The following is a 24,045-nucleotide window of genomic DNA, read 5'->3' on the forward strand; positions in this document are numbered from 1 at the left end:
ATCTTTCCTTTCATTGGTCCACAAAGTTGTGGCCACTCTGTGCAGCAGCACGGTGGCAGCTATTGCAAGTTAGTGCTTGTTTGTAAGAAGCATCACCAAACTCAACCATCCGGTACGGACTGAGGGGCCATTTTTGTCTGTTGATTTCCAAGCAAGGCCTGTAGCTATCGCCTTCAATAAATAATGGATAAATCAATAAAGGTAACATACACACATTACCAAAGAGTACAGTATGACAAAATAGATATATTTCAACCGTTTATTTGTTCTTAACAAAACAAAACCAATCTCGGTCAATGTTGTATTCCCTGCCAGTCAAAGGCTCTGTGTACAAAATACGGCTGCTTTCAGAAGCAGTCATTTCAGAAAAGTCCGAATAGAATCGTTTTTAAAGACGCTGATCAAACAATAAAATATGAAAATGACTGATCATTTACGACAGAGAATTGAGGACATGTGATTTAAGAGAAATGGCACAATCAAGAATAATGGCCCTCGCCTGAATGCACGACTTGTTCATTTATGCACTTAGTTTCTCAGATATACACTGACAAACCTGATCAGGGTTGCTCATAAACAACGTCAAGTATAGCCTGTGAGCATGTACCTTCTCAGAGAGGGTCAGGGACCAGCAGTTTCCTGCATCTTAAAGAAAAATACTGTAATCATCCATCTTGATTTTCCATATTTAAACACTGCGGTTGGCAGCGATGAAGTTGCGTGTGTCTGAAGTTGTGAGGGTTTGCAGCTGAAGTATGTCACTGAAGCACTAGACTGTGCTCGGCTCCACATACAGCGAAGACGGGGTGGCTGCACTTAGACTGAAACCTGTGATTTTAATTAAAGGTTGGGTGTGAAGCTGTGGTCATAAATGCCTATTTTTTCAGGTGGATCTTGCAATTACAGGTTTTCAATGGCTAGTAGAGTTTCATCAACCAGATAAGACATATCAATCTTAAAATCTGTTTGTTTCAGTTGCATCCTGATGAATGAAGGCCAGTATCTTAGAGAACATGAGATGAAATCTACAGTATCAGTACTGTTCAGCCATCATTAATACTGTAAGGGCTGACCAGCCGGTGAAGGGGTGGCTTCCTTGGCCCCTGCCAGTGCTGTCATTGTACTGTTCCCAGATATACCCTGTTTCAACATACTGTCTATAAACATTATTGATGATGTTAGTCCTGAGTTCCTCATAGAGAGTAGCTGCCTTCTCTTGGTATGGCCCATTTGTGTTGCTATAGTGGTGCAGGGCTCTGACTGCTAAGTAGTTGATGTTAATCCATACGGGTCCCCTCCAATATGGGGCATCGTGTTCTGTGTTTCGCTTCATGTACAGTGGGTCGGCCTTGGAGAGCGAACGCAGGCCGTAGGGGGTCCACAGCTTACTGGAGTCTCTCATGTCACGGAAGATATGTTCTAGTTTGGGAGAGTCCGGTGTAAGAACGTGCAGTAAGAAAGGGAACAAGCTAACATAACCCAAAGCGTTAACATACTGCTGCTTGGGGGCCCGGCGGACTGAGCGCACAAGGCGCGCCACGGGGAACTGATGCCGGGGTTGTCCGGGGGGCACGTACACCTTCTCCTGCTGCAAGGACACGGCCTGGGTGTGGTTGCCGTAGTCACTGAAAGCACGGTGTTGTTCTGACCAGTGGAGCTCGTTCAGCAGGTTGTTATCGCTGAGGACTCGGTGCGAGTGTTCATAGTCCTGATGAGGCTCGCCTAGATGCCGGGCGATACTTGCCATGATGCCTGAGGATAAGGCCATCCAGCAGTGCAAATCCACATGGCGCTCATCTGCGGATGGGTGTGAGGCCCGCGGGTAGTCGTCCAGCCCAGAAGTCAAGGTCTTGGGATTAAGGAAAAGATTAGTGTCCTTGTCACGTCCGCGCCAGCGGTACGAGTTCGGTAGCGGCCCTGCCTGTGTGGTGTTATACCATTCAAACCAAGTTTTCAGTCTGGGGAAGAGTCGTCGGAGGAAAAGCAAGGTTGGCTGAGAGTCTACCTCCTCTGAATTTGAAGAGAGCTGTTCAATAAGTTCCTGAAGAGCTAAGAAAAGAGTAGGTGGGTTGGCGTTCTCGTTACGCTGCACTACGAACTCAGCTGGGACTTTACTGCGAGCCTCGTCTCCCAGGATCTGCTCACGTGGGATCCAGCCCTCGATATTGATCAGGTCTATCCAGTGGGCAATAGCCTCTCTTGTAACCTGGGGATCCCATTTACTCAGCAGCAGCTGGTGAAAGCCCTCATCCCAAAGGAACCCTCTGGGAAAAAAGGAGCGTGACGGTACAGCAGTGAATAAAGCGCCTTCAGGGTACAAGAGCGGGTATTCGTTGTAGACTGACTGCACCACGGACTGGCCATAGAAGTAGCCCATTCCACCCAACATGTTGCTGAGCGCCGCCTTCCCAAACTTAATATGTGCCTGGCTGAAATCTTTGCTCTCGAGCCCAAAAGTCTTCTCGAACTTTGCGTCGAACTCAGCTTTCCTCTTCTCCAGCTCCTGAGTCATGATGGAGCCCACGAGCTGGTTGGGACGGTTGTGGAAGCTCCCAGACTCAAACAGGACTTCGATCTGGAACGGCGTCTGGACGGTCACCTGGTGAACCACAAAGTCGCTCTCTTTCCTCGGGTCAGCGGCTTTCTGTTGGTTTTGGTGGTGGGGGGGCTTGTAGGTGTCTACAGCTATGTAATGCCTCTTCTCAGCGGAGGGCGGGCTGTAGACAAACCTGCGGTTCAGACTGTGCTTCACGATGTCAGTCAGCTTCTCCAAGCCAGGTGAGACAGTCTGCAGATAGTTGTAACTGAAAAGACAAGAATCTGTCGTTAACACAAACCTTGAAAGAAGTTCGTGGTCAGTCACTGACACATACGTGATCTCATCTGCACTAGCTATGTTTGCAAAGCTTTAGCACGCTGTGTCATAACCCGAAAGACGAGCATGGTGTAAGCTCTCGCAGTCTCATATTACACTGGTGACTCAGAGTTTAGTGTCAAATCAAACTTTAAGCTCCCACTAATTCTTCATCATCCATCTTCCTACAATAAATCATCATTCAAACAATTCTTATCATTTCTATCAGCGCATACTGTACCTTTCTATTTTGCTATGCTGGTCTTCTCTGGCCCTCATGAAAGTGTGAAATATTGGTGCTCCCTGTTAGTGTTGCTAGCAGAGTCCTGATCCACTCAATACAAAAAAATACTGCAACGACAGGTCTTTCTGAAGGCGGATAAACACCTTCGCTGGTGAAATGACAGCTGTGCCTTTTTAGAAAAAGAGACGCTTTTCTTTGGCTTTTCACACAATATATACATCATACACAGTATATCCTGCTATAATGTAAACCAGAACTTTCAGAATTAAGGAAACCTTATTCATCCAATGTATTTTTGGATTGATGAAACAAAGGCTGAAAATCCTGCTTTTGCTGCCATCTAGTGGTTGGATTTTCTTTTTAAACCAGTAGTAATGGACGGTCACCCTACAGTACAACATGAGTGAGTACCATCCAAAGACCACACATCTGATGCTGGGAATCAAGAGAGGCGCAACAGACGGAAAACCTCAGGGTCAAATCAAGTAGCGCTTTTCTCTTATAAAAGATTTCATGATTTATCACATTTTAAACCGCCAGTGCGGAGCATTTATCTCCCCCCTCTGGCAGCGAGAGTAATTACAAAAACACAGTTGACGTGCTTCTGAGGTTTCGCCATACTTCCATCGCTATCATTCGCTCCCCCCTGCTCTGGCAGACCGATCATTGCTAGGTGATGAAATATGCATCACTGCTGGTGCACCAGGGCGGAAATGTCACCACAGACGCCGGATAAATACTGCTGTACTGTAAAATACAGAGAGATTTACCTGGTGGTGATCGTGTGAACTCATCTGGCAGGGGCCTGAATGTAGTGGACGTTCATTAATATGTTAAACCTCACATGCATGCATCTGAACATGGATTCTTTGCTCATTTGCAGTTTAAATGGTCACTGTTCATCGCTGACATTTCACCATGTCTTCTCACCTTTCTATGGAAGTTTACCTACGTACGTTTTTTCCTTTCCTCACTGATTGATAAACTAATCAAATTGTGTAAAGAAACAACATTCTGCCAAACAGAGTCTTTGGGTCAATTGTTGCAGGTGTTTCTTCTTTGCTGCACCGTATCTTTAAACCTGATAAAACTGAGCTCTGGCAGTCGAGCTACAGTTCCCTCCAGATTCCTTGTTCACGATCTCTCTCTTTTGAAACTGCTGCCACTTTACCATCACTCCTGTGTTCACGCACTTACCTGGCATATTTAGCACTGGATAATTCACCGGTTACTGGCTTTCTGAAGGAGATTTTAAAGTTTCCAAGCTCCTCTGAGAAGCCAGTGATGGATGCGAGGCGGTTTCTCTCCTCAACATGAGCCTCCAGTGAGCCCTGTGTGTCTGCTGCTGCGTAAAACATCAGGGAGAGGACTGGCGCTTGAGGAGCAGAGCTCTGGTGGGTAAAACAGAAATCATTAAACATAGGCAAGACCTGCAATTGCTTGATACATTTTAAATAATTGCACATTTTTACCACACAAAATAGATTTGGGCCACGTGAGGGCACATCTGCACATTAGGCCGGATAAACAGTCAGTACTCACATGCTGTTTGGCAGTGATCCTCCAGGTCCAGTCTCCTCCGTGATCCCCTCCCACCCGCTTGACAAACTCTGTGGTTAGCGTGAAATCGTTGTCTCGGATTTCCTGGACGCCAAAGGTGACCCCGTCATGCATCAGCCACCCATAGCTTTGCAAACGGTCCCCTTGCTCGCAAGTGTGCCTCAGGTTTACATCCATGTCAGAAAACTGACGCATCCACATCATGCCTGGGGAGAAATAACACTCAACAAGCTAAATGCATCTGGGTGTACAGCTCAAAGGATGCACAAATACATCATTTGGAAAATAACTCGTCAACAGTTTCACATAAAAGGTAAGTCCCAAAACTCACTGGCTGCGTGCACCATGTTACCAGCCAACTGGGTTTTGAGAAAAGCGGTGCTTAATTTTATGTCGTTATTCAGTATTGGGAGATGTAGTGCACTTTGTGCTGTCAACTAATTAACAATATTGGTCATCCAAATTGGATGAGAGGGTAAACAGTCCTAGAAACTGTGGCCAAAATTTAGTTGAATTTGACAAGTGTCTAGGCTTGTTTCCCACCCTGTCCCTGATCCAGTGCAATTCAACACTGAGCATTTGATTCATGCAACAAAGCAAACGTTTTGTAAAAGCAAACGATTCAATTAAAACAGAATTTGGACTGTGGTATTCCAGTGATTTCAGACATGCTTCTGACGCTGTGCTATCGGTGTGTGAGCGTGCATGAATGGTCATTGGTCCTGATGAGCAGGCAGCACCTTGCATGGCAGCCTCTGCCACCTGTGTATGAGTGTGTGTGTGTGTGTGTGTGTGTGTGTGTGTGAACGGGTCAATGCTGACTTGTGTTGTAAAGCGCTTTGAGTGGTCGGTAAGACGAGAAAAGTGCAACATAAATGTAGTCCATTACTGTGATGGCAAAAACAGCATAAAAAAAACAAATCAATGGAAAAATCATCTTCTTCTAAACTGTCTGATAGCACTGCATTTACTTTGTATTAGTTTATTTAAATTCATTGAAGCCATATGACGTTTATACTGTGTGAAATATTCAAACCCAAGACTCCATGTTTTTATGGCTGCACCATAAACTGAAAATGTTCTACATGTATTATGCTTCATTTTCTATACATATATATCTTTAGAAACTTTAGGATCTTTGCTAGAATATGAAATAAAGCTCTGTGCACTGAGCTAAGAAAGAAATATCTCTTTTCATAGTTTTAATCTTTTAAAGTCAAGACTGCTCCTTCACCTGCTTCATCAACACAGTGACTAGATCCAAAATACGGACACTTTATCACAATATACACCGAATATCAAAGCAGTCTGTCGTATCCAGCGTGTTGTGATATTTGACTGTCAGAATCACACAGATTGACTAACATCCACAACATGTGACAGTGACCCAGGAGGTTTGTCTCCGTCCATTATTCACGACCTGTCTCCACGTGGCATTGTCACTAATGGTGGCCTCTCAGTGGTTCATACGACAGAGACTCACGAACAAAATCTGATCTGGACAGTATTTCATGAATAAGTTGCTTTGCTTTGGATTTCCTCTTTAACTATTCCGCCACAGATTCACTTCAGCTTGAACGTGTCAGCCTACCTGTCACAATCGACCTCGGACTCCTGGTTTTCATCCCAAAGTAGACCTGAGGCCTGTATGAGCCCCAGAACCTCTCCAGAGAAACCTTGGCACTGCTGCTATTGGCATCCAGGACTGAAGGTGACGGGTGCAAGGTCACCACCCGTTTGGCAAGACTGGAGCGCATGTAGAGGGCATAAAAGAACCAGATCAGGCTGAAGATGCAGAGGCCAATGGAGATGTTGATGAAGACTTTGCCGATATCAACTTTCTTTTTCTTCTCTTTGCGGTGAAATGCAGAGGGCTTCTCATCTTTCCTTGGAGGGGGAGCAGCTTCACCGGTCACCACCCTCTTCCTCTGCCTGCCCATCCTGCCCTTCTGAAGCTGGAGAAAAGAAGAAGAGGGAGGAAGATATTTTTTATTTAACAGTCTAAATCTGTGTAGCAGTGTCAAGGAAACTGAAAGGTAACTGAAGGTCAAACAGCACCTTCTCGTGCTCTTATCAACCAACAGCTTTATAAATCTGCACCCATTCTGTGGATCTATCTGAACAGTGTACAACAACTTACAGTGTAAAGGTACAAGTCATTTACTTCTTGTAACTACAGTACAGGATACTGTACTATACTGTACTGTACTGTACACTACTCAGTTGAAACGTGCGCTCTGTTGCCAGTTTAATAGACACACCTACATGGTACAAATGTATCTAATGTACAGAATTAAATATTATTAATTATCATTTTAATTAAGGTTATAATGATCAGTTTTTGTTGACATTAGTTAGACAAGTGTCGATTCATCGTTATGGTCATTTTGAGGGCTGAGCTGTTTCTCATATCTAGTCTACCCTCCTCACTCACATGAATAGACTAAACTAATCAGGTAGACCAGATATCAGAAAGACTGAAACATCGCCAAACTACAACCTTCAAACTGACCATAAAGACGAACCAAAACAGGTTCACCAAAAGCTGAACATTATGGCCTTCATGAATGTAGAATTTAAAGCAGGACTTCATTAGTTAAACTAGGTGTACTACTGAGTGTACCTTATTTCTGATGTTTCTCCTTTTTGAATAAAGAAAAACTCCCTATCTGAATAAAAGCTATAAAGATAGTGGGTGTTGAACACTGATTGTGGAGCACTTTGAGGCAAATTTGCACTTTTGACCTACGTAAATACGTAATACTGTATATACATAAGATAAATTGATTGGGCTTTCTTTAGAGCCGGCTGGTTGTGTGCTTGTCTGAGTGTCACTGTTTTTGTTCTCAAGCTTCTCTTTAAAAAGACATCTGGATGCCATCAAGAGACTTGATAAAATAAAAATTACACTAGTACACACATTTCTAGATAATTTACAGATAAACAAGCACAGAAAGGGTGGGGCCCAGCTGTGTGGCTACACAGTTAACACCCATAGAAAACATGTATTGTGTGTTTTACTCCTTCTCTCTTTGCACTGTGATCTATAGTAACAGTTGCCAGTTTATTCGGTACACCAAGATAAAACTAATGCAGTCTAATACAACAGCCCTGCAATAAGTCCTACTTTCATTAAGGTTATAATGTTCAGTGTTTAACTGTTTCAGAGAGGTGTTGTTCAGCTGCAGCTTGTACATGAGGTAGGCAAAATAAAGAAAAACCTCCCAGAATGCACCTCTCGCAGAATCTCAACATGTTACCTGCCATGGAAGGATATGTGTTGCAGTGCTGTAGTATTACACAGTACTTGTTTAAGCTGCCGCTGTGAACATAAACTCATAAAGGAGAGTAGTTTCTCATTAACAGACACAAACAATACAGAACCTGGCCATAATCACAACAACATCTCATATAACGATCGTTGTGAATTTGCTGAGCCTCCTGTGACAGACGTTAAGTCACGGCACCATTAACCTAGCTAAACGGCTTGTTTTCTAGCCGTTTAGCTAGGTTAACGTTAACCTTGCATGTTGTATGATACGTTGGAAACGGCGTTATGGCGTCGGCGATCATTTCATAAATTAAACTCAGCTTCTGTGTAAACTGCGTCCGATTTACGTGGCGACCACCGACACCTGTATTGCCCAGAACACACCGAGCCTAACGTTAAACGGCGGCAACGTCGCATGTAGGCTGCACGCCACTCACTGGTTAGTGCCGCAATGCTAACGCTAGTTTTTAGCGATACCGACCGACTGTCGTGATATAATGTGGCTTTAATTAGCGAGCACGTCATGACATACGGAACCAACGTGTAGTTGCAGGTTATTGTTCATTGAGCAAGTGGTTACCGACCTGTCAAATATCAGAGTCTCAGCTGCTCATTATCCGTTGCTAGCTGACTAGCCACTTCCTGGTTACTACTCGTTTCCACTGACGTGTACTCCGCTCCGTACCGCACGTGCGTGATGTCATCAGTTCCCTCGCCGCTCGCTCATCATACAGTTTTATCATATACTGACATGCGCAAAAGGAAAATAAATGTAAATTTGACATTGCAGAGGGAAGTATGTCATTTTATTGAAATATATAAGAGGAACTTCTTGTGTGGGAGAGTGTGATGTGAACAGTTTGCTGATCCAAAATAAATCAACAGTACAAAGACGACTATAGGAATACAAAACATGACTTATAGCCGCTATTTGACAGTAGACAGCTGCATGCATGAATGAGGGTGGCCTGTGAATTACATCAATTTCCAAATATGAACCATCTAACACAAATTTCCCTCAAACCGGTTATTTACACTGAAGGTATAATTAAGCTTTGCTATGAAGACACACAGCCAAGTATCTTAGATGTACCATACATGGGGTCAGAGCCTTGGGAGAAAAAATAAATCCAAACTTTGGCCTCAAACTTCCTCTGAGTTAACAGGTTTAAGTTAACATTTTTACGGCTGCTCTGACCATTAGTCACAGAGAAAGATGTGATCAGAGAGGGTATAAATGAAAGACAAGGTTGAAATATACATTAAAGATCACGACTGATCAGCACATGTGACTCATGTACATCTCTACTACTCTTGCCCGGTCACTTACTCCTGGTTACTCTTTCATCAATGTTGCTGGCATGAGCGAAAACAAACAAACCATAAAACAGAAAACGTCATTTTGTTTCTTTTTTTTCATGAATGAAATATATTTCTCAGCCACATTAACTTTGGTCAACATGTCAAACTGTTACAGTGGAAAAAATGTCTGAATATGCAAAACAAATCGTCTTCCAAGAAAAGCTGAAGTCGCCGTTTCACGGACATCAAACAGATTCCAGGTTTCAAGACCACTTCCATGTGAACTCCCTACAGCGGGTTTGGCTTTCTGTGTAAAGGTTAACTGTCCAGAGCTGTAGATTCATTCATCACAAGCAAAGTCAGAGTGCTCAAAATATTGCTGTTTAATTTTTTTTTAACACATCCCGATTTATTTATTCTTTTTTTTCTTCCAAAAGGGCCTCCAAGGTACATTTGCCCTAATGCAAGTTTCAAATAAACACCCAAACATTGCCAAACGCTTCTTGCTTTGACTGCTGTGCTTTACAAAGTGAACATTTGGCCTCAGAGACCAAGAACCAAAGAGAACAAAAAAAAGCACTGTTCACAAAGGATCAATAGAAGCACTCGAACCAGAAGCTGCAGCGCATGTTGTCCTTGCTTGGCGACAGAAAATAAAAAGGTTTAGATCGTTTTTGTTGAGCTAAATTACCAAGTGCTGCTTGTTGCACTACCTTCTGTATTTTAAGTGCTGTTTTCATTGCTGTAGCGCATAAAAAAAAAAAAAATACAGATGTGGCAAAGCAAGAGAAAAACTACCCAAATGAATCTCCCACATTCCCCAGCCTGTCCACCCGCCTTTCTGCTGCTCTGACTTGAAACAGGTACAAAGACGGAGGCAAGAGGGGCACATCAAGCCCAGAAATAAAGAATATTCTTACAAAAAAAAATGTCAAAAACAGTGATTAACAAGATGAAGGGAACTGAAGGCCCAGAACACTCTTCAGTCTACTTTCACCGAACGTCAACGCTGGTTTGTGTAATGACAACGTTATCGAGAGAGGAACAAGGAAACTTAAGACTGCCAACATGCCCGGTTTCAGGGGAAACATGATGGAGCGGGAACAGGGTGCGAGGACCTGTAGACACCCTCCTCCTCCTTCTCTTCCTCGTCTTCCTCTCGTGTATTAGTTCTTGATCACGCCGCCATCTCCTTCGCTTACAAAACGCTTCCGCCCTCTAGTGGAGGAAACAGAGATTGAGCGATGTGTTAGTGTCATTTTGGTGAAAACCTGAAAATATTAAAGGTTGGTTATATTTTCATTTATTTTGAACAAATCCTGAGAAAATACCAAATCCAAAAATTAATTAACCCTGACAGCAAGTGTTTTCAGTGTAGTCCAAGCCTCAAACAGTGTGTTCCTCAATGCCAAAGAGCACATCAGTGCACCACAGTGCTGCACTTTATCACTGAGACTGACACTGTTTATCATCAGGATTACTGAAAAACTACAGGTCTGATTTCATGAAACTGGGTGTCGGGGTGCAGCATTGTCCAAATTTTGTGGTGGAACCAAATCACGAGGCAGATACACTAATTATTTTTCACTTCCCTTAACATTGCAAAATAGGGCATTTGGCTCCGGTAGAACAAATGCCAAACATCTTACAATCCAGTAGATGGTAGTAAAACCACTGCTTTCTGGTTTCCACATATCTATGTTAGGTATGTGACACATTTCCAGTTCAGAATTTTGGAAATATACTGAGACATATAATGTGGCCGTGCTTGCAGATATGCACATCGTAGAATGGACTCTTGGCCTTGGCGGAGGTCCACGCCCTCTGAGTGCCCCTCTAGTTTAATTTGGGTCAACACCACAAATTACATCCTGCTGCCAATAACATTCACTCATGCCCCAAAATGTGTGTTAATCCTCGACTGAAAATAGTCCCCAAAATGCAGCCTGTACTTACAAAGAACAAGTGGACTTAGTGCTGAGAGCCACAGACACGAAACAGAAGTCAGAAAATACTAAGAGACACTAACAAATTGTTGGATTTGGGCTTTTCTGTCAATAACAAAAATATAAAACAGCAGCAGCCGTTATGAGAACATCTGTGTTTTCCAGTGCTAATCAATGGCTAACGAACCTGGAGGGACAGGCATCCCTCAGCTGTTTGGTGATGACAGACTCCTGGAAGCAGAGGTCCACAAAGGTCTCCATGATGGAGTGGGCATGTGGCACGTCAAGGTTGATTTCAGGGAGCTCATCGTAGACACGCTGGAAGCCCTACATGGATAGAGGAGAAGAAAATGAACAGTATGACTACACTCATTTTCATAGAAAATGCTCACTTTGTTCAAATCATGTATTTCAAAGAGAGAGAAAGATATTTTAAAGCTCAATTCTGCTGAAAAGGCGCTGACCCTGTTCATCTGATCCACAGTGATGAGGCCTGTTTTCCAGAATGACTGCAGCAGCTTCATCATCATGTGACTGGCGGTGTCTCCTTTTGACTCCAGCACCATCACTACGGCCTGAGGAACAATGATCACATTAACATCTGATACGTGTGAAGAAGAGGAGTGAGCTGCCATCATCTAATAATAAAGTCCAAGATCAGCAGAATCAATAAGAGACGATCAAAAAAAAAAAGAGATCCTTTTGGGGACGTGTAGGCTGCACATTTCGCCACTGGGTGGCAGTGTTTGCCATTTGCTATTATTTTATACATGAGCGAGGATGAGGTGCAGTAGTTTGACAATTTGAGTGTTTCATAAAAGGCAGAAAAAGTCGAGCTGGGTGATATTTTCTGAATGTGCTGCACATCTGGAATAACATCAGGCTACATAACAGTCACTGTCCACCGTGTCCACACAAAAAAATAACAGAAATGGTTAATAAATATTCAAATACATATTGAAATGAGAGCCAACACAAACATGCAGTTCATATGTACATCCAGCAACACTGTTCATAACGTTGACTGACAGTCTGTGGAGGACGGACAGCTCCATGTTCTGCAGCGTGCGTCGCCATTTTGGATTGACGGATTTGGACTGAGTGTAATACATGTAGTGGAAATGAGGACGAGTCTGCCAGTGCCAGACACACACTGTCCTTGGCAGGAAACAGAAATCGTTTTTCATTTTTTAACCCGTTTTTCGTGCAGTGGCCGGATACCAGGAAGAGAAGATACTTCAACAACGTTCACGGTGGTGAATTTAAATTGTATCTCATGGTGATAAATGGAGAAATCAGTTTAATTTGCGTGTTGTTGTCAGCGTCTTCCGTCGCTGTGAATCTGTGTGCTTTTGTTTTTTTTCTTGGTGAAAGTGGAGAAGTGACACAGTAACATCTTTAATACCTCATAGACCAGCTCGTGGTGGAAGTGTGGGACCTCCAGGTCCCGCAGGCAGCGCTCTGCCTCCGACACGTCTCCTGAAATCAGGTACTCTTTGAGCAGGAGGTTCATCTGGAGCAAGACGCACACAAACAAAATGTCATTGAGAGTTAACCATCAAACAAAACACACCTAGAATGAAGAGCGACCTGTAACTATAGCCGCTGGACGGGTTGTTCTGCATAACGCCTGTCAGACGTCATGATTAACAAACAAACGCTGAACCTTTGTCTCTTTCTGTGAAAAAGAGAAATGATGATTAACATGACAAGCTTTATTTGTTCGAGCAGACTTTGGATTAACTATGAGTTTGTGTTGAGCTGAACAATAAGACCTGAGAGTGCCCGTCTCTTAAAGGTTTTTCATCAGGCCACTATACGGGATTCACTCCGACAACGACCAGACTTCCGTGGGAAATAAAACTTGGCACGCGTGCCTGTCGTACCTGAAAACTCCACCTCAGTTAGAAAGAGCATCTTCCTGTTTGGAGCTGCACACTTTGGAACATCACGTCGTCTTTGTCGCTGTCGGTGCTGAGCTGCATCAACCGTTTCGCTCACATTTATTTCTGGAACAATTACTCACACTGCTCGAGATTCGAGAGGCGCGTGATTAATGCAACAAGTTAAAACAGCCTCAAAGCTTCACCAGCACTCGTCAGTCGACCGTGGGTCTAATTCACAGAGCTGGGGAATGTGTGGTGGTCTGAGCATTGGGGGGGCGGGGACTGATACGAGGGGAGAGGGCCAAGAAACGGAGAGGACTAGAGGAGGCTGCGAGCGAAAACAGTCAGAGACGAGAGCGGCGAGCCAAAGACGCGTCCTGCGGCAGCGTGTCCCCCCGAGGCTGCACGAGAGCAGGCAGGAATCCAAACCGGACGGCCGAGCCCGCAGGTCCGAGACCTGCTGAGGATTACACAACGCCGCATGACTGACAGCGCGCTGACGGAGCGCTCGCCCGTTTCTAAACATGCGCAAATCCCTTCAAATGTTGCATAACTTACGATTGACATGTGCACTTGAAACTCCCACACGCCACCCACACCTACATCAGCTGCAAAGTGTCCAGAAAATCAAGATCACGGAACAATAACTGCAAAGACAAAGCCGAGAGCGTGACAGTGTGTGTGCGTGAACAGTGTGTGCGTGTGTGTGTGTGTGTGTATGAACAGTGTGTGTGTGTGTGTGCATGAACAGTGTGTGTGTGTGTGTGCATGAACAGTGTGTGTGTGTGTGCATGAACAGTGTGTGTGTGTGCATGTGTGTGTATGAACAGTGTGTGTGTGCGCATGAACAGTGTGTGTGTGCGCATGAACAGTGTGTGTGTGAGCATGTGTGTGTGTGTGCGCATGAACAGTGTGTGTGTGAGCATGTGTGTGTGTGTGCATGAACAGTGTGTGTGTGTGTGTGTGTGTGTGTGTGTGTGTGTGTGTGTGCATGAACAGTGTGTGTGTGTGTGTGTGGAGAGGTGCAGGGTGTGTATGAAAAGTGTGTGTGTGTGCATATCTGTGCCCTCATTTTTGTGATTCCAGTTTCTCGGAGGAGGAAAGCGCTCTGCTGACACAGCGACACAGCAGAGGGCTGGCCCGTGGCTCCCTACCCAGCATGCATCCCTGCCTTCTGTTCACGTGCACGGCGTAATGTCACTATAAAACCCTCTGACCTCTTTTCAGAATGTGAAATATTCCGGCCGTTTGGCCCGAGCTCACCTCCTTGACGAGATGTTTGACAGGTCTCTGGCCTCCGCCCACGCCCCACACGTTATCTAGACGAACCATCTCCCTCTTCATGGTCAGCAGCACGGCCGCACGGTCTAAAGCCACTCTGAAAAGATGACCACACACATGACATGAGCATTATTTATCTCTTTATAGCGAGACAGAGATAGAGGTGTGCATAGAGAGACAACAGAGAGGAAAGTAAAAGAGTTTCTGCTGTATCATCTTCACACGGTCACCCTGAGAAGGCTGAGACGTCACAGCTGCTGTGTTTGAGGTTTGCTCTGGTATCGGCTGCTCATCCTGGCTCACCTGGCATGCTCACAGTCCACTTTGCCTTTGTAACAGTCCAGGAAAGACATGGGGAGGATGTGGTCCGCTATGGCTCTGGCTATGAACTGGCCCAACATCTGAAACACGTTAGACAAAAGCATCTTTTACGACAGGATACTTTCTGCTCAGAAACATGACAAAATGTAGAGATCGTGCAACAACAGTGATTAACTTGCAGAGCATTTTTTCCTGAATACTGTTTGACTCGATAGAAGAACACAAAGTCACGCAACCTTCCCCCCGCATGCGTACCTGCGGAGCCTCCGGCGTGTCCAGGATGAGGTCTGGCAGCTCTTTGAGCATCTTGTCGAAGGCGCGGGCCATGTCGCTCTGTGACAGCAGCTTGCCCGACAGATCCGACAGCAGGCGGGAGGTCAGCTCTCGGTGGCTGGCCTTGCCTTCCAGGGACAGGGACACGGCCAGGGAGGAGAACTCGTACTTATGCGGGCCCAGGTTGAGCCCTTTCAGCAACATCTGACGGGAGGGAGGACAAAATAAACCCACGAGCCATCAACCTCTTTTCTGAACTCACTGCTTCCTGGTCAGCGTGCGGCGGGGGGGAGGGAAGCGGCCGCGTACCTGCACCTCTTTTGTGTCTCCGTGTTCAAAGTACTCCTGCACGATCGGGTTGACCATTTTCTCCAGCTCCTTCTCGTCCACCTCTGGCACGACTGTTGCATAAACTGTGTCCCCCTGTGCAAGAACACACACACGATGAGCCGAGGAAATCCATCGATACACACGAACACGTGCAACAAAGTGGACAGTTATTCCAATTCGCTCTAATAATAATAATATGTTTGTGTAGCACCTTTCATCTCAGGATTGATTCAATGATCAATATGAATCAGAGCTGCCGGTTCTGGAAAAATGTAAAGATTTCAAATTTAAAGGTTTAAGAATTAAAAATTGAAGGTTTAAAATTCATGTGCATGATAACTGAAGGTGATGAGCGAGATTTCTTTGAACCTGCATGTTACCTGAGCCTGCTCACTTCACCTTCTCTCCTTTTCAAAGCTTCTTGAATGAAAACTGCTCCAACTCACTTCTCAACATAACTCAGCTCAGAGTGAATTTATAAGAGACCCACAAACTACAAAAGGAAAGCAGACACTTCGGCTTCCTTCAGAGAAAAGCTGGTTTTTAATGTTTTAATGTTTAACACGATTATTCAGCTGCCTCAGCCTCGTCTAATAACTCCATGTAACAGGAGAAAAACATGAGTTTAAAGAGGGATTGCAGCCAAGAGTCCAAAACTCTGATTCACTTTCCTGTTTCTGCTCATGTTGCATGAACAAACGATCATTTATATCCACGTACGGGCAGAAGAAACAAGCTGTATTCAACATCTCACACACAGAGAGGAGAACACTGACACTCTCCAGCCAAACTAAACATGCAGTTTGTCCTTTTCCCGAGGACGGGGCGACCGGGAGCAGGTGATCCCCGCCGTCTGCACCCATCTGACCCAGTTCCCTGTTAACACACTGACACCGTTCAGCTCCGCTCCGGCAGCATTCAAGGCCGGCTCACCGAGCTGTTCCCAAACCGTTATCATCTCGTTACAGACAGAAGCTCAATTCCCACCCGGTGAAACTTCCAGCATCGCGCAGAGCGCCGGCCTGATAACGGGGTTAAAGATTGTTGATGGTGATGGGACGGAGCCATCTGGAGGAGTCATGTGACGAGGTTTTCTACGAGCTTCGGCCAAATCATGTGGACTTTCTGACGTAAAACCACCATTTCCCAACAGGGGGTGAAACTGTGCGCTCGCTTGCTGCCTGAGCTTCGTTACATTCAGTTTGTTTCAGCATCAGCACGTTTGTTTGTCGTCCAGCACGCCGCGGCTCGGACTGCTGGGCCTCTTTGGAACAAAAAGCTCCGCACGACAGGTCACACCAACAACGAGCGCGATCAGCTGACCTCTGCTGGTGATGCAGCACACCGTGTGTGTGTGTGTGAGTGTGTGTGTGTGTGTGTGTGTGTGTGTGTGTGTGTCCAGGCTGCTGATGCTCAGGTAATGCAAACATTTTCAAAATAAAAGGATCAGCTTCCACAGTGCAAACAGAAGGAAAAACTGTCCCTTTAATTACAGTAGAAACTGTGAATTGATTAGTTGGTAGACAAATATTTTAATAAAATATTCATCTTAAAGTCATTTTACAGCCAGAAAAGTCAGATTTCTTTGCGTTTTGAACAAAATGAGACCCATAAACAACTAAATCTAGAAAATAACTGGCAGACTAATCAATATTTTAAAACAATTGTTGGTTGCAGCCATACTTTAACGACAGTCTAAATCATCTGGCTGCTACTAGTTTTAATTTTTAGTGCAAAATATCCTCATAATAATAAAAAATTGTAAAAATATGACATTTACAGAAACAGCTCAGTGAAGATCCTGTTAAATGTAAATTTCTTACAACTAAAAGCACAAAACTCGGGTCGTCACGGTGGCGGGGGGGGTGAAGGTCAGACAACCATGAGCCACAACGCCACCAGTTCACATCCTGCCGGGTCCTCATTTCATCCTCCAGCTCGCTCTCATCCCTCATTTCCTGTCGTCTCCCCAATTAATTTCTACGAACCGTCCCAAAGTCCCGACAGAGACGAGTCTGCGACACGAACTCACCTGAGCAGATTCATCATAGTTGGGGTCCCGGGCATCAGGCTCCTCGTCTTCATAAACCATCCCAGCAGCCCCCCAAACTCCTTTACCACCTGCCCCACCTGGACACAAGCAGACAGTCAGCAGACAAACCACAAAGGCAGGTTCAACTTTTCCACCAATCATGTGCATGAATCACATCACATGATCCCAAATATAAACTGTTTCTGCTGCTGCTTTTCCATCTCCAGCCTGGTAACTGAGGCTGTTTCTGTTTCTGCTCCTGAATGTTCGCCCATGTTAACGGGTCATGAAGAAAAAACGATGCTCGTGTTTCTCTCCACCTCAGAGCGGCGCCCGGGACGCCACCTGTGGCCGCTCCACCTTCTCTGCCACCGTCAGAAAGCAGAATTCGCACCTTTTTTGGGCAGGCCTCGGCCTTTGCCCGTCCTGGATTTGCGGTCGTTGGTGTTGACTTTGCCCTTTGGACTGTGCGGCTCGCCCCCCGCCAGATCTCCTGACTCGGAGAAGGACTCGCTGGTGGAGTTGCGGGAGGAGGACTTGCGCAGGCGACGCTTGGCTTTGGCCTTGAGCCGCGCCTCGTGGAGCGCCTTCTCCTGGGGCGTCCAGTTGCCGTTCACCTCCGCCTCGTTCAGTGCGTCCTCGTCGCCGCTGTAGGCTCGGTCAGCCTCCGCCAGGTTGTTGTCGAAAGAGAACATCCCTGCGGGCAGACAATTAGAGCGATGGTGGCGTTAATGATGCGCTTTATCATTACACCGACATAAAAGGTGTGGACCATCTGGCTAAAACTGCTCGGGGAAGACGTGACAACGCCAGCGAGCACAAACCCATACAGAAACTGTTGTTGGTGTGTAATCCCATTCATGGCGTGCTGAACGGGATGTGATGAAGCTCACTGTGGTTGTCTGGGGAGCCGTCCCAGAGGAGTGGAGGCTGTTATATGTTGGATGTGCGTAATATTCAGGTTTCCACGTAGTTCTTGCCATGAAGCGTGTATCTACATCTTTAATTCTTCAATTATATTACTGGATTCTACCTATTAATGTGTTAACGTGATTAAAACTTTAATGTTGCAGCTGGTGAAAGTGGAGCAGAAGTATAAAGTAGCTTTAAACAGAAATACTCGTGTAAACATACAAGTACTTAAAAACTGTTCTTAACTACAATATTTGCTGAAATGTTCTTTCCACCACTGATAATAATTCAGACGATCGATTCCAAAGAAAGATCTGAGCTCATTTAAACTCGTTAACTGATTTTTACTGTCCTGAAACGGCGTTCAGTGTTGCAGTAAAACAAAGAGTCCGCCGCAGACGCACCGAACGGCTCATGACTGCAGTGAGACGCTACAGCAAACCGGAAGAGCACCTTCACACCAGAGCAGCGCCGGCTCGGGGCGTGAAAACGGCGCTTCCTGGCTGCCGCCACCTCTACATGTCACGGCCAAGTTTTGTACGTCGAGCCAAAGGTCACGCGACACCCGAAACACGACACAAGAGGACGGCGGCGCAAATTCACACATGCACTGTTGTGACGCTCACCGGCTCTGTCAGCAGGAGCAAAGTGTCAGCAGCTTCATATACTACTCCTCTGTGGGCGAGTTTAGGGGGAGAAAACGTCTTCTTCCAGAAACAGAAACAACAACAAGTAGGACTGGAGCGCTGCTGCAGGCATGGGAGGGGGGGGGGGCACAGGGTACACATGCTGCAGAAATGCTGACAGAAGTTTTTTTTTTTATTCCTCCGTCTTCTCGCGATCTGTCCGCGGCAGCCAGACTGGGCCTGACTACATATGGCATGGTCGGGTCCATGAATGGTCACATGACCGGCCTGCAGGAAGAGGGGAAAGCTGAGGGAGGAGGAATGTCTGAGGGTGTAATGAATACTTGCCCCAAATGGCAGTTAGAGGAGTTATGGCCCTATAGATTACAGGACATGTAGAAAACACCGAGAGGGGGGAGAGGAGACGAGGTCCAAGCCACAGGCTAAAGCAACAATCTGAGAAAGCAGCAGCGGTGTGGGGGCTGCAGGAGCAGCAAGCGGTTACAAGTGGTGTAATTATCATAGTTCTGGAGCAGGGAGACACAATTAAACTGCAGCTTTCTTTAAAAAAAAAAGAGATTCAGGAGGAAGAAGAGTTCAGTCGGCTCAGGAGTGCGAAGAACAAATGAAAGGAAGCTCGTCTGAGCAAAGCGGGACACCTCCCTGCATTAACCTGCTGTGGTAGGAGCAGCACCACACCCTCGGCCTTCAAAACCTGTACCCAGCCAACCATGTGTCATCTCCTCCTCCTCCTCCCTCACTTAGACCACAGGGCCTGCCAGCGCAGTAAATTAGGACCTAACCGATGGCGGCGTGCCATATGCACGGGCCGGCCAATCGGAAAAGAGCAAAAAAAAAAAAAAAAAAAAAAGGAAGGCAGAAAAAGTGGGAGATGTTTGCCAAGACAAAGAGTTGCAAAACAAGCATAACAAAACGCTGCCAAGCCAAAGAGTTTCTGCACAGATCGAGTGCAGAACCCAGCTGCAGGTTCGTGCTACCAAAGGTGGGTCTGCGTCTCTGACCTGCACGCCTACCAGCACACAACGCTGTCAGGGTGGTGTGAAAGGCGCCCCCACGCGCAGCCAGATGCAGACCAGCAGAGGACCTCTGGCCCACATGCAGCGTGGGAGCGTTCGACGGCGTCGAGGCGTTTGGTTTCAGGGCTCCGTGCAGCAGCAGTGTTTATGAATGAGAGGGAGGTGAAGATGAACGCAGGATGATCTGCTGCTCAAGTTTAAAAACCTGCACGTCTGAGCAGCAGCTGCGACGTCAGACATGAACATTATCTGCATAATTCTGGGTTTTTCCAATGAGAGAGAAGAAGTAGAGGTCATTTTAATAACTTTTTCACTTAGTGATCAAACTTCATGCAGGAAAACCACATCAGACAGCTTCTTACTGAAAGCAGATGTGTTACAACAGATCTGTTAGATCCACACAGATCTCATTTACATGTCTTCTCTCCAAACTAACTCACAAAGTGCTTTGACTTACACTAGATCCCACCAGCTTTATTAATCCCTGTGTAATCCTAAGAAATAACTGCAACACATGAAAGACTGACGGCACCGTTCTAACTTTTGGTGCCACTTTGGGGTAAACTGCTTGTAGTTCGAGGGAGGAAGTGGCTGATCTGATCTGACGGTGCAGGCCGACAGATTTATCTGTCTGCAGGCTCCAGAGAGCTGCACACAAGGACTGAAGCAGAACATTCACGACAACTTTTTGTTGTTTTAATACTCGCTTGCTATGTTTTCACAAACGTCCCTCTCTTCTTCATTCCTGTCCTGCGTTTCACATCTGCGTCAGTTTGTGAAACATAACACTGAAGCCATTGTAGCCTCGACTCTCACAAAAGGGACGAAATCCTGCTTAAAATAAAGGTCAACTGGGCAAAAAAAAAACCTACTAAAAGAGATTTCTCTGTCAACCCACGCGCAGAAAGCAACATAAGTAAAAACATGTGCGATGTCCTTCGGTCAAACAAGCATCTGCACAGTGATAACAGGGACAAACAGCACACAGTCCTGCTGCACGCCGTCCTGTGGTCATTATCTATCAAAGGAAGAAGGGTGTGGACGTACCGGGGGTTTAACTGTCATCTCATTTAATGAAGGGAGACCCTGGCAGAACTAACTTCAAAACACACGTCGCCCAAACGCGTGTGTGTGATTTGTGGTTAAAAGGAAGTGGCCACACACACGCTGCAGAAGTAAGACGTCTCCACATGTTATGAAAAATGAACTTTTTGCTGACTGTGCAGCTCGAGTCATCCACCAACAGCTGCAGAGCAACAACACAGATAAAGAGCAGAGAAGAGATTAGAGCTGCTCAGATAACCTGCGAGTAACTCGGCGCGATAACGCTTTCAACCTGACGCGCCGTCAAACTCTACTCTGCACGAGCGGTTCATTCGGTTCACAAACTCGATGCAAACGGCCGGTGAGCGCAAACACGTTTCCATGAATGTGTGCCGGGAGGGAGCAGCGTTAACAAAAGAGGGAGAAGGGCAAGACCAGAACATAATGTGTACTCAGCGGGCCACGAACAGATCTGGCTTGACATTTATGGCACGATGCTCTTAATGCATGGATTTATCTATGGAGTTATGTAGGTGTTGTCACACCCGGGGCTTTGCATCTGCACCTGTGGGGCATTTATCGTGCACAGACCTGCTCTGTATTAACTCCAACTCAGCCAAAACAAACAGATCATTTATGGTGAAACATTACTGAGTTGAATCTTGCTCATATTTTAAAACTAATTTCTGTTCTTACATCAAAAATGAATCTTCCTTAACATCACATCACATCACAGTGGGTGTCGAGTAAAAGCTCCGAACTCGGTGGTCAAGTGGACTTTGCATTGAGATTATTCCAAACTAGAAACTCTGACGCTCAACAAACAAGGTTTCAGAAGAAAAAGCGCAAATGTGGGTGTTTTTTGTTGCTGTTCGTATTGGTAATTTTAAGACATTATTTTAGGATTGGGTAATTTGAGTAATTTGTCAGATTATTTGATAATAAACTGTAATCTCGAGCAGTGAAGGTCTGCAGGCCGAAGGCTGATCTGTTCGCTGGAGAGCCTCCATGTTTGATAAGTTTTGCACATTTCCCACACTGAGCTCAGCGTCCAAACTGACTCAGTGTAACCAGTTGTTTCCCCTCCCTATTTTTCCTTTTTTCCAGCACAGACAATAGAGTCTTTGACAGTGTGTGTGTGTGTGTGTGTGTGTGTGTGTGTGTGTGTGTGGGTCCACCTCATCAACAGAGGCTGCTCAATCAAGCATGGCTGACCTTTCTTGAGACAAAAAAAGCTGGTCAAGTTCATGCAGAAAAGCCCATCTGTGCACTGAGGCATCCACACACACACACACACACACACACACACACACACACACACACACACACACACTACAATAACATATCATGAGGTGTCTGGCATGCACTGATTTACCTGTGTGTAACCTCAGGTGCATCCGTTTCATTCTCTCTCTATGTGTGTGTGTGTGTATGAGCGCGCGCGCGTGTGTGGAGGTATTACTGCTTGAGGTTGAACGCTCATCACAAATGTCAAATCTGTTTGACACAAACAAAACACTTCTATCACTTATGTAAGCTTTAAATGCACAACAGCGCAGAGATTATATAAGGCTTTCCTATTGGCTGGTACAGTAGGCTATACGTGTCGACGTCATCGCCAGGCTGACCCGAGCACGGAACTGAATGTGCCACGAGCTCAGGTATCAGCCAAGAAAAGCCACTGTGTACAGATAAAAGTCATTAACCCAACACTGCATTCTGCTGTTTCCGGTGTCGTGCGCGCATTTACTCATTAAAAACATTATTTCTCGCAGGGTCGGGGCGCGTGGCCTCATCTGCGCTGCGTCCGGCTCTAAAAAACGGATAAAACATCACAAAACGCGTCGACGCACGCGGAGCTGATTGAGGAACCGCAACCATAACATCCTGCCGTTCAAGAAGAAACCAGGAACCAAAACAGTCACGAAACGGCAGAGATTGTGTGTGTGCGTGCGTAAACACGCACTCAGATGCATGTGCACGCGGCCTGTCAAAGCGGAAGTGAGCGTTTTGGCCTGGTCCAATCAGAAACGCGAAAGGGTTAAATGTAGGAGCAGTTCAACAACACCGTCAAAGCTCCGAGAAAAACACCTACAAAATGTGATCGGAGTTCGGTTCTGGTTGCAGCGCGAGCGCAAAGCTGCGTCCGCGTGCGTGTGTGGTGCTTGTTGCACCAGTGTTTCGACGTGCGTGCGTGCGTGTGTGTGTGGTGTTAACGGAGCACATGGTGGAGCATGGCTAGCGCTGCTGCCCATCCCATGCAGGGACAATGGATCGGGGGGAGCACGCCAGCAGGCCCCGCGGCGGCTCCGTCACACTTTGCGCCGACGGACGCCGCACAGAGCGAGGCCGAGTTCAGTCACTCACCGTCGGCTTGCGGAGCGGAGGACCACGTATCCACTTCGGTCGCCATGGCGCTCCTAAAGCTCGATTAAAAAATCCTCACGGTGCGCTCCTCCTGTCGAGCTACAAACCCCCCCAAAAAACCGCAACCAGGCGTCTGCAGGACGAGCCGTTAGGTGTGAAACAGTCTTTAGACAAATGGCCCCTGATGGAGGAGGTAAAACCGGAGTCCCGACCTTTTTTTTTCGTGCTGCACGGTATCAACACACACACAAAAAACCCGATCAAAGTGAATCACAAAGAGCAGAAATGCTGAAGAGCGGCGCAGGCTGCCGAAGGTTTCAGGCTCCTCTCGGCTGGAGGAGTCCCACACGAAGCTGGAGGGGACACGGCAGGTGGACCAGGACCCGGAGCGGTTCAAACAAACAGGCTGCAAGATAAACAAAGTCTGTTTTTAACTTTGCAGAAGCGATCCGGGCGGAGTCACGTGGGGGGAAACACGGATGGGGAGTGGTCAGTGGAGGGGGTGGGGGCTGGTCCGCTCTGACCAATCAGAGAGCAGAATGAACCCGTCTGCTGGAAGCTGATGAGCGGCGCAGAGCTTAAAACACAGTTACAGCTTTAAAATGAGTTTATTGTTTGAATTATCTCATAAAGAATTTTTATTATTCTACTTGTTCTTATGTTAATGAATTATTTGGGTCATTTTTGGTTTTGGTTTGGTTGGTCACTGGTTTTGTTCATGAATATATTTCTAATAAAGATTCATAACATGAAATATCA

The 24,045-nt window shown here is 46.0% G+C and overlaps 2 protein-coding genes across 2 annotated transcripts; both read right to left on the reverse strand.

The window, feature by feature from the left end:
- Positions 1-251: 251 nt before the first annotated feature.
- Positions 252-8,585, reverse strand: mogs (mannosyl-oligosaccharide glucosidase). The gene is made up of 5 exons (XM_041933348.1): positions 8,514-8,585; positions 6,250-6,613; positions 4,641-4,864; positions 4,296-4,489; positions 252-2,804 (listed from the first exon to the last, which is right to left on the reverse strand). Exons 2-5 carry the CDS (start codon positions 6,596-6,598, stop codon positions 1,034-1,036), a joined length of 2,538 nt encoding a protein of 845 aa, XP_041789282.1. The 5' UTR covers positions 6,599-6,613; positions 8,514-8,585; the 3' UTR covers positions 252-1,033.
- Positions 8,586-8,718: 133 nt separating this feature from the next.
- On the reverse strand, positions 8,719-23,737 carry pdcd4a (programmed cell death 4a). Its single transcript, XM_041934094.1, has 11 exons — positions 23,287-23,737; positions 17,695-17,997; positions 17,301-17,398; positions 15,248-15,361; positions 14,921-15,142; positions 14,648-14,745; positions 14,327-14,441; positions 12,583-12,690; positions 11,642-11,752; positions 11,365-11,504; positions 8,719-10,449 (listed from the first exon to the last, which is right to left on the reverse strand). The coding sequence occupies exons 1-11, from the start codon at positions 23,330-23,332 to the stop codon at positions 10,398-10,400; spliced, it is 1,407 nt and encodes a 468-aa protein (XP_041790028.1). The 5' UTR covers positions 23,333-23,737; the 3' UTR covers positions 8,719-10,397.
- Positions 23,738-24,045: the final 308 nt, after the last annotated feature.

The sequence above is a fragment of the Chelmon rostratus genome, chromosome 3, assembly GCF_017976325.1.
Source record: "Chelmon rostratus isolate fCheRos1 chromosome 3, fCheRos1.pri, whole genome shotgun sequence".
NCBI classification, from domain to species: Eukaryota; Metazoa; Chordata; class Actinopteri; order Chaetodontiformes; family Chaetodontidae; genus Chelmon; species Chelmon rostratus.

What these genes read in the sequence shown, in the direction of transcription:
- pdcd4a (XM_041934094.1), bottom strand. Translation starts at nt 23,332, where the DNA reads ATGGCGACCGAAGTGGATACGTGGTCCTCCGCTCCGCAAGCCGACG. An exon ending in CCGAGGCCTGCCCAAAAAAG is followed by an intron (nt 17,399 to 17,694) that starts GTGCGAATTCTG and finishes GCTTGTGTCCAG; the next exon opens with GTGGGGCAGGTGGTAAAGGA. An exon ending in ACTATGATGAATCTGCTCAG is followed by an intron (nt 15,362 to 17,300) that starts GTGAGTTCGTGT and finishes GTTCTTGCACAG; the next exon opens with GGGGACACAGTTTATGCAAC.
- mogs (XM_041933348.1), bottom strand. Translation starts at nt 6,598, where the DNA reads ATGGGCAGGCAGAGGAAGAGGGTGGTGACCGGTGAAGCTGCTCCCCCT. An exon ending in TCCGAGGTCGATTGTGACAG is followed by an intron (nt 4,865 to 6,249) that starts GTAGGCTGACAC and finishes ATTTCTCCCCAG; the next exon opens with GCATGATGTGGATGCGTCAG. An exon ending in GGATCACTGCCAAACAGCAT is followed by an intron (nt 4,490 to 4,640) that starts GTGAGTACTGAC and finishes TTTACCCACCAG; the next exon opens with AGCTCTGCTCCTCAAGCGCC.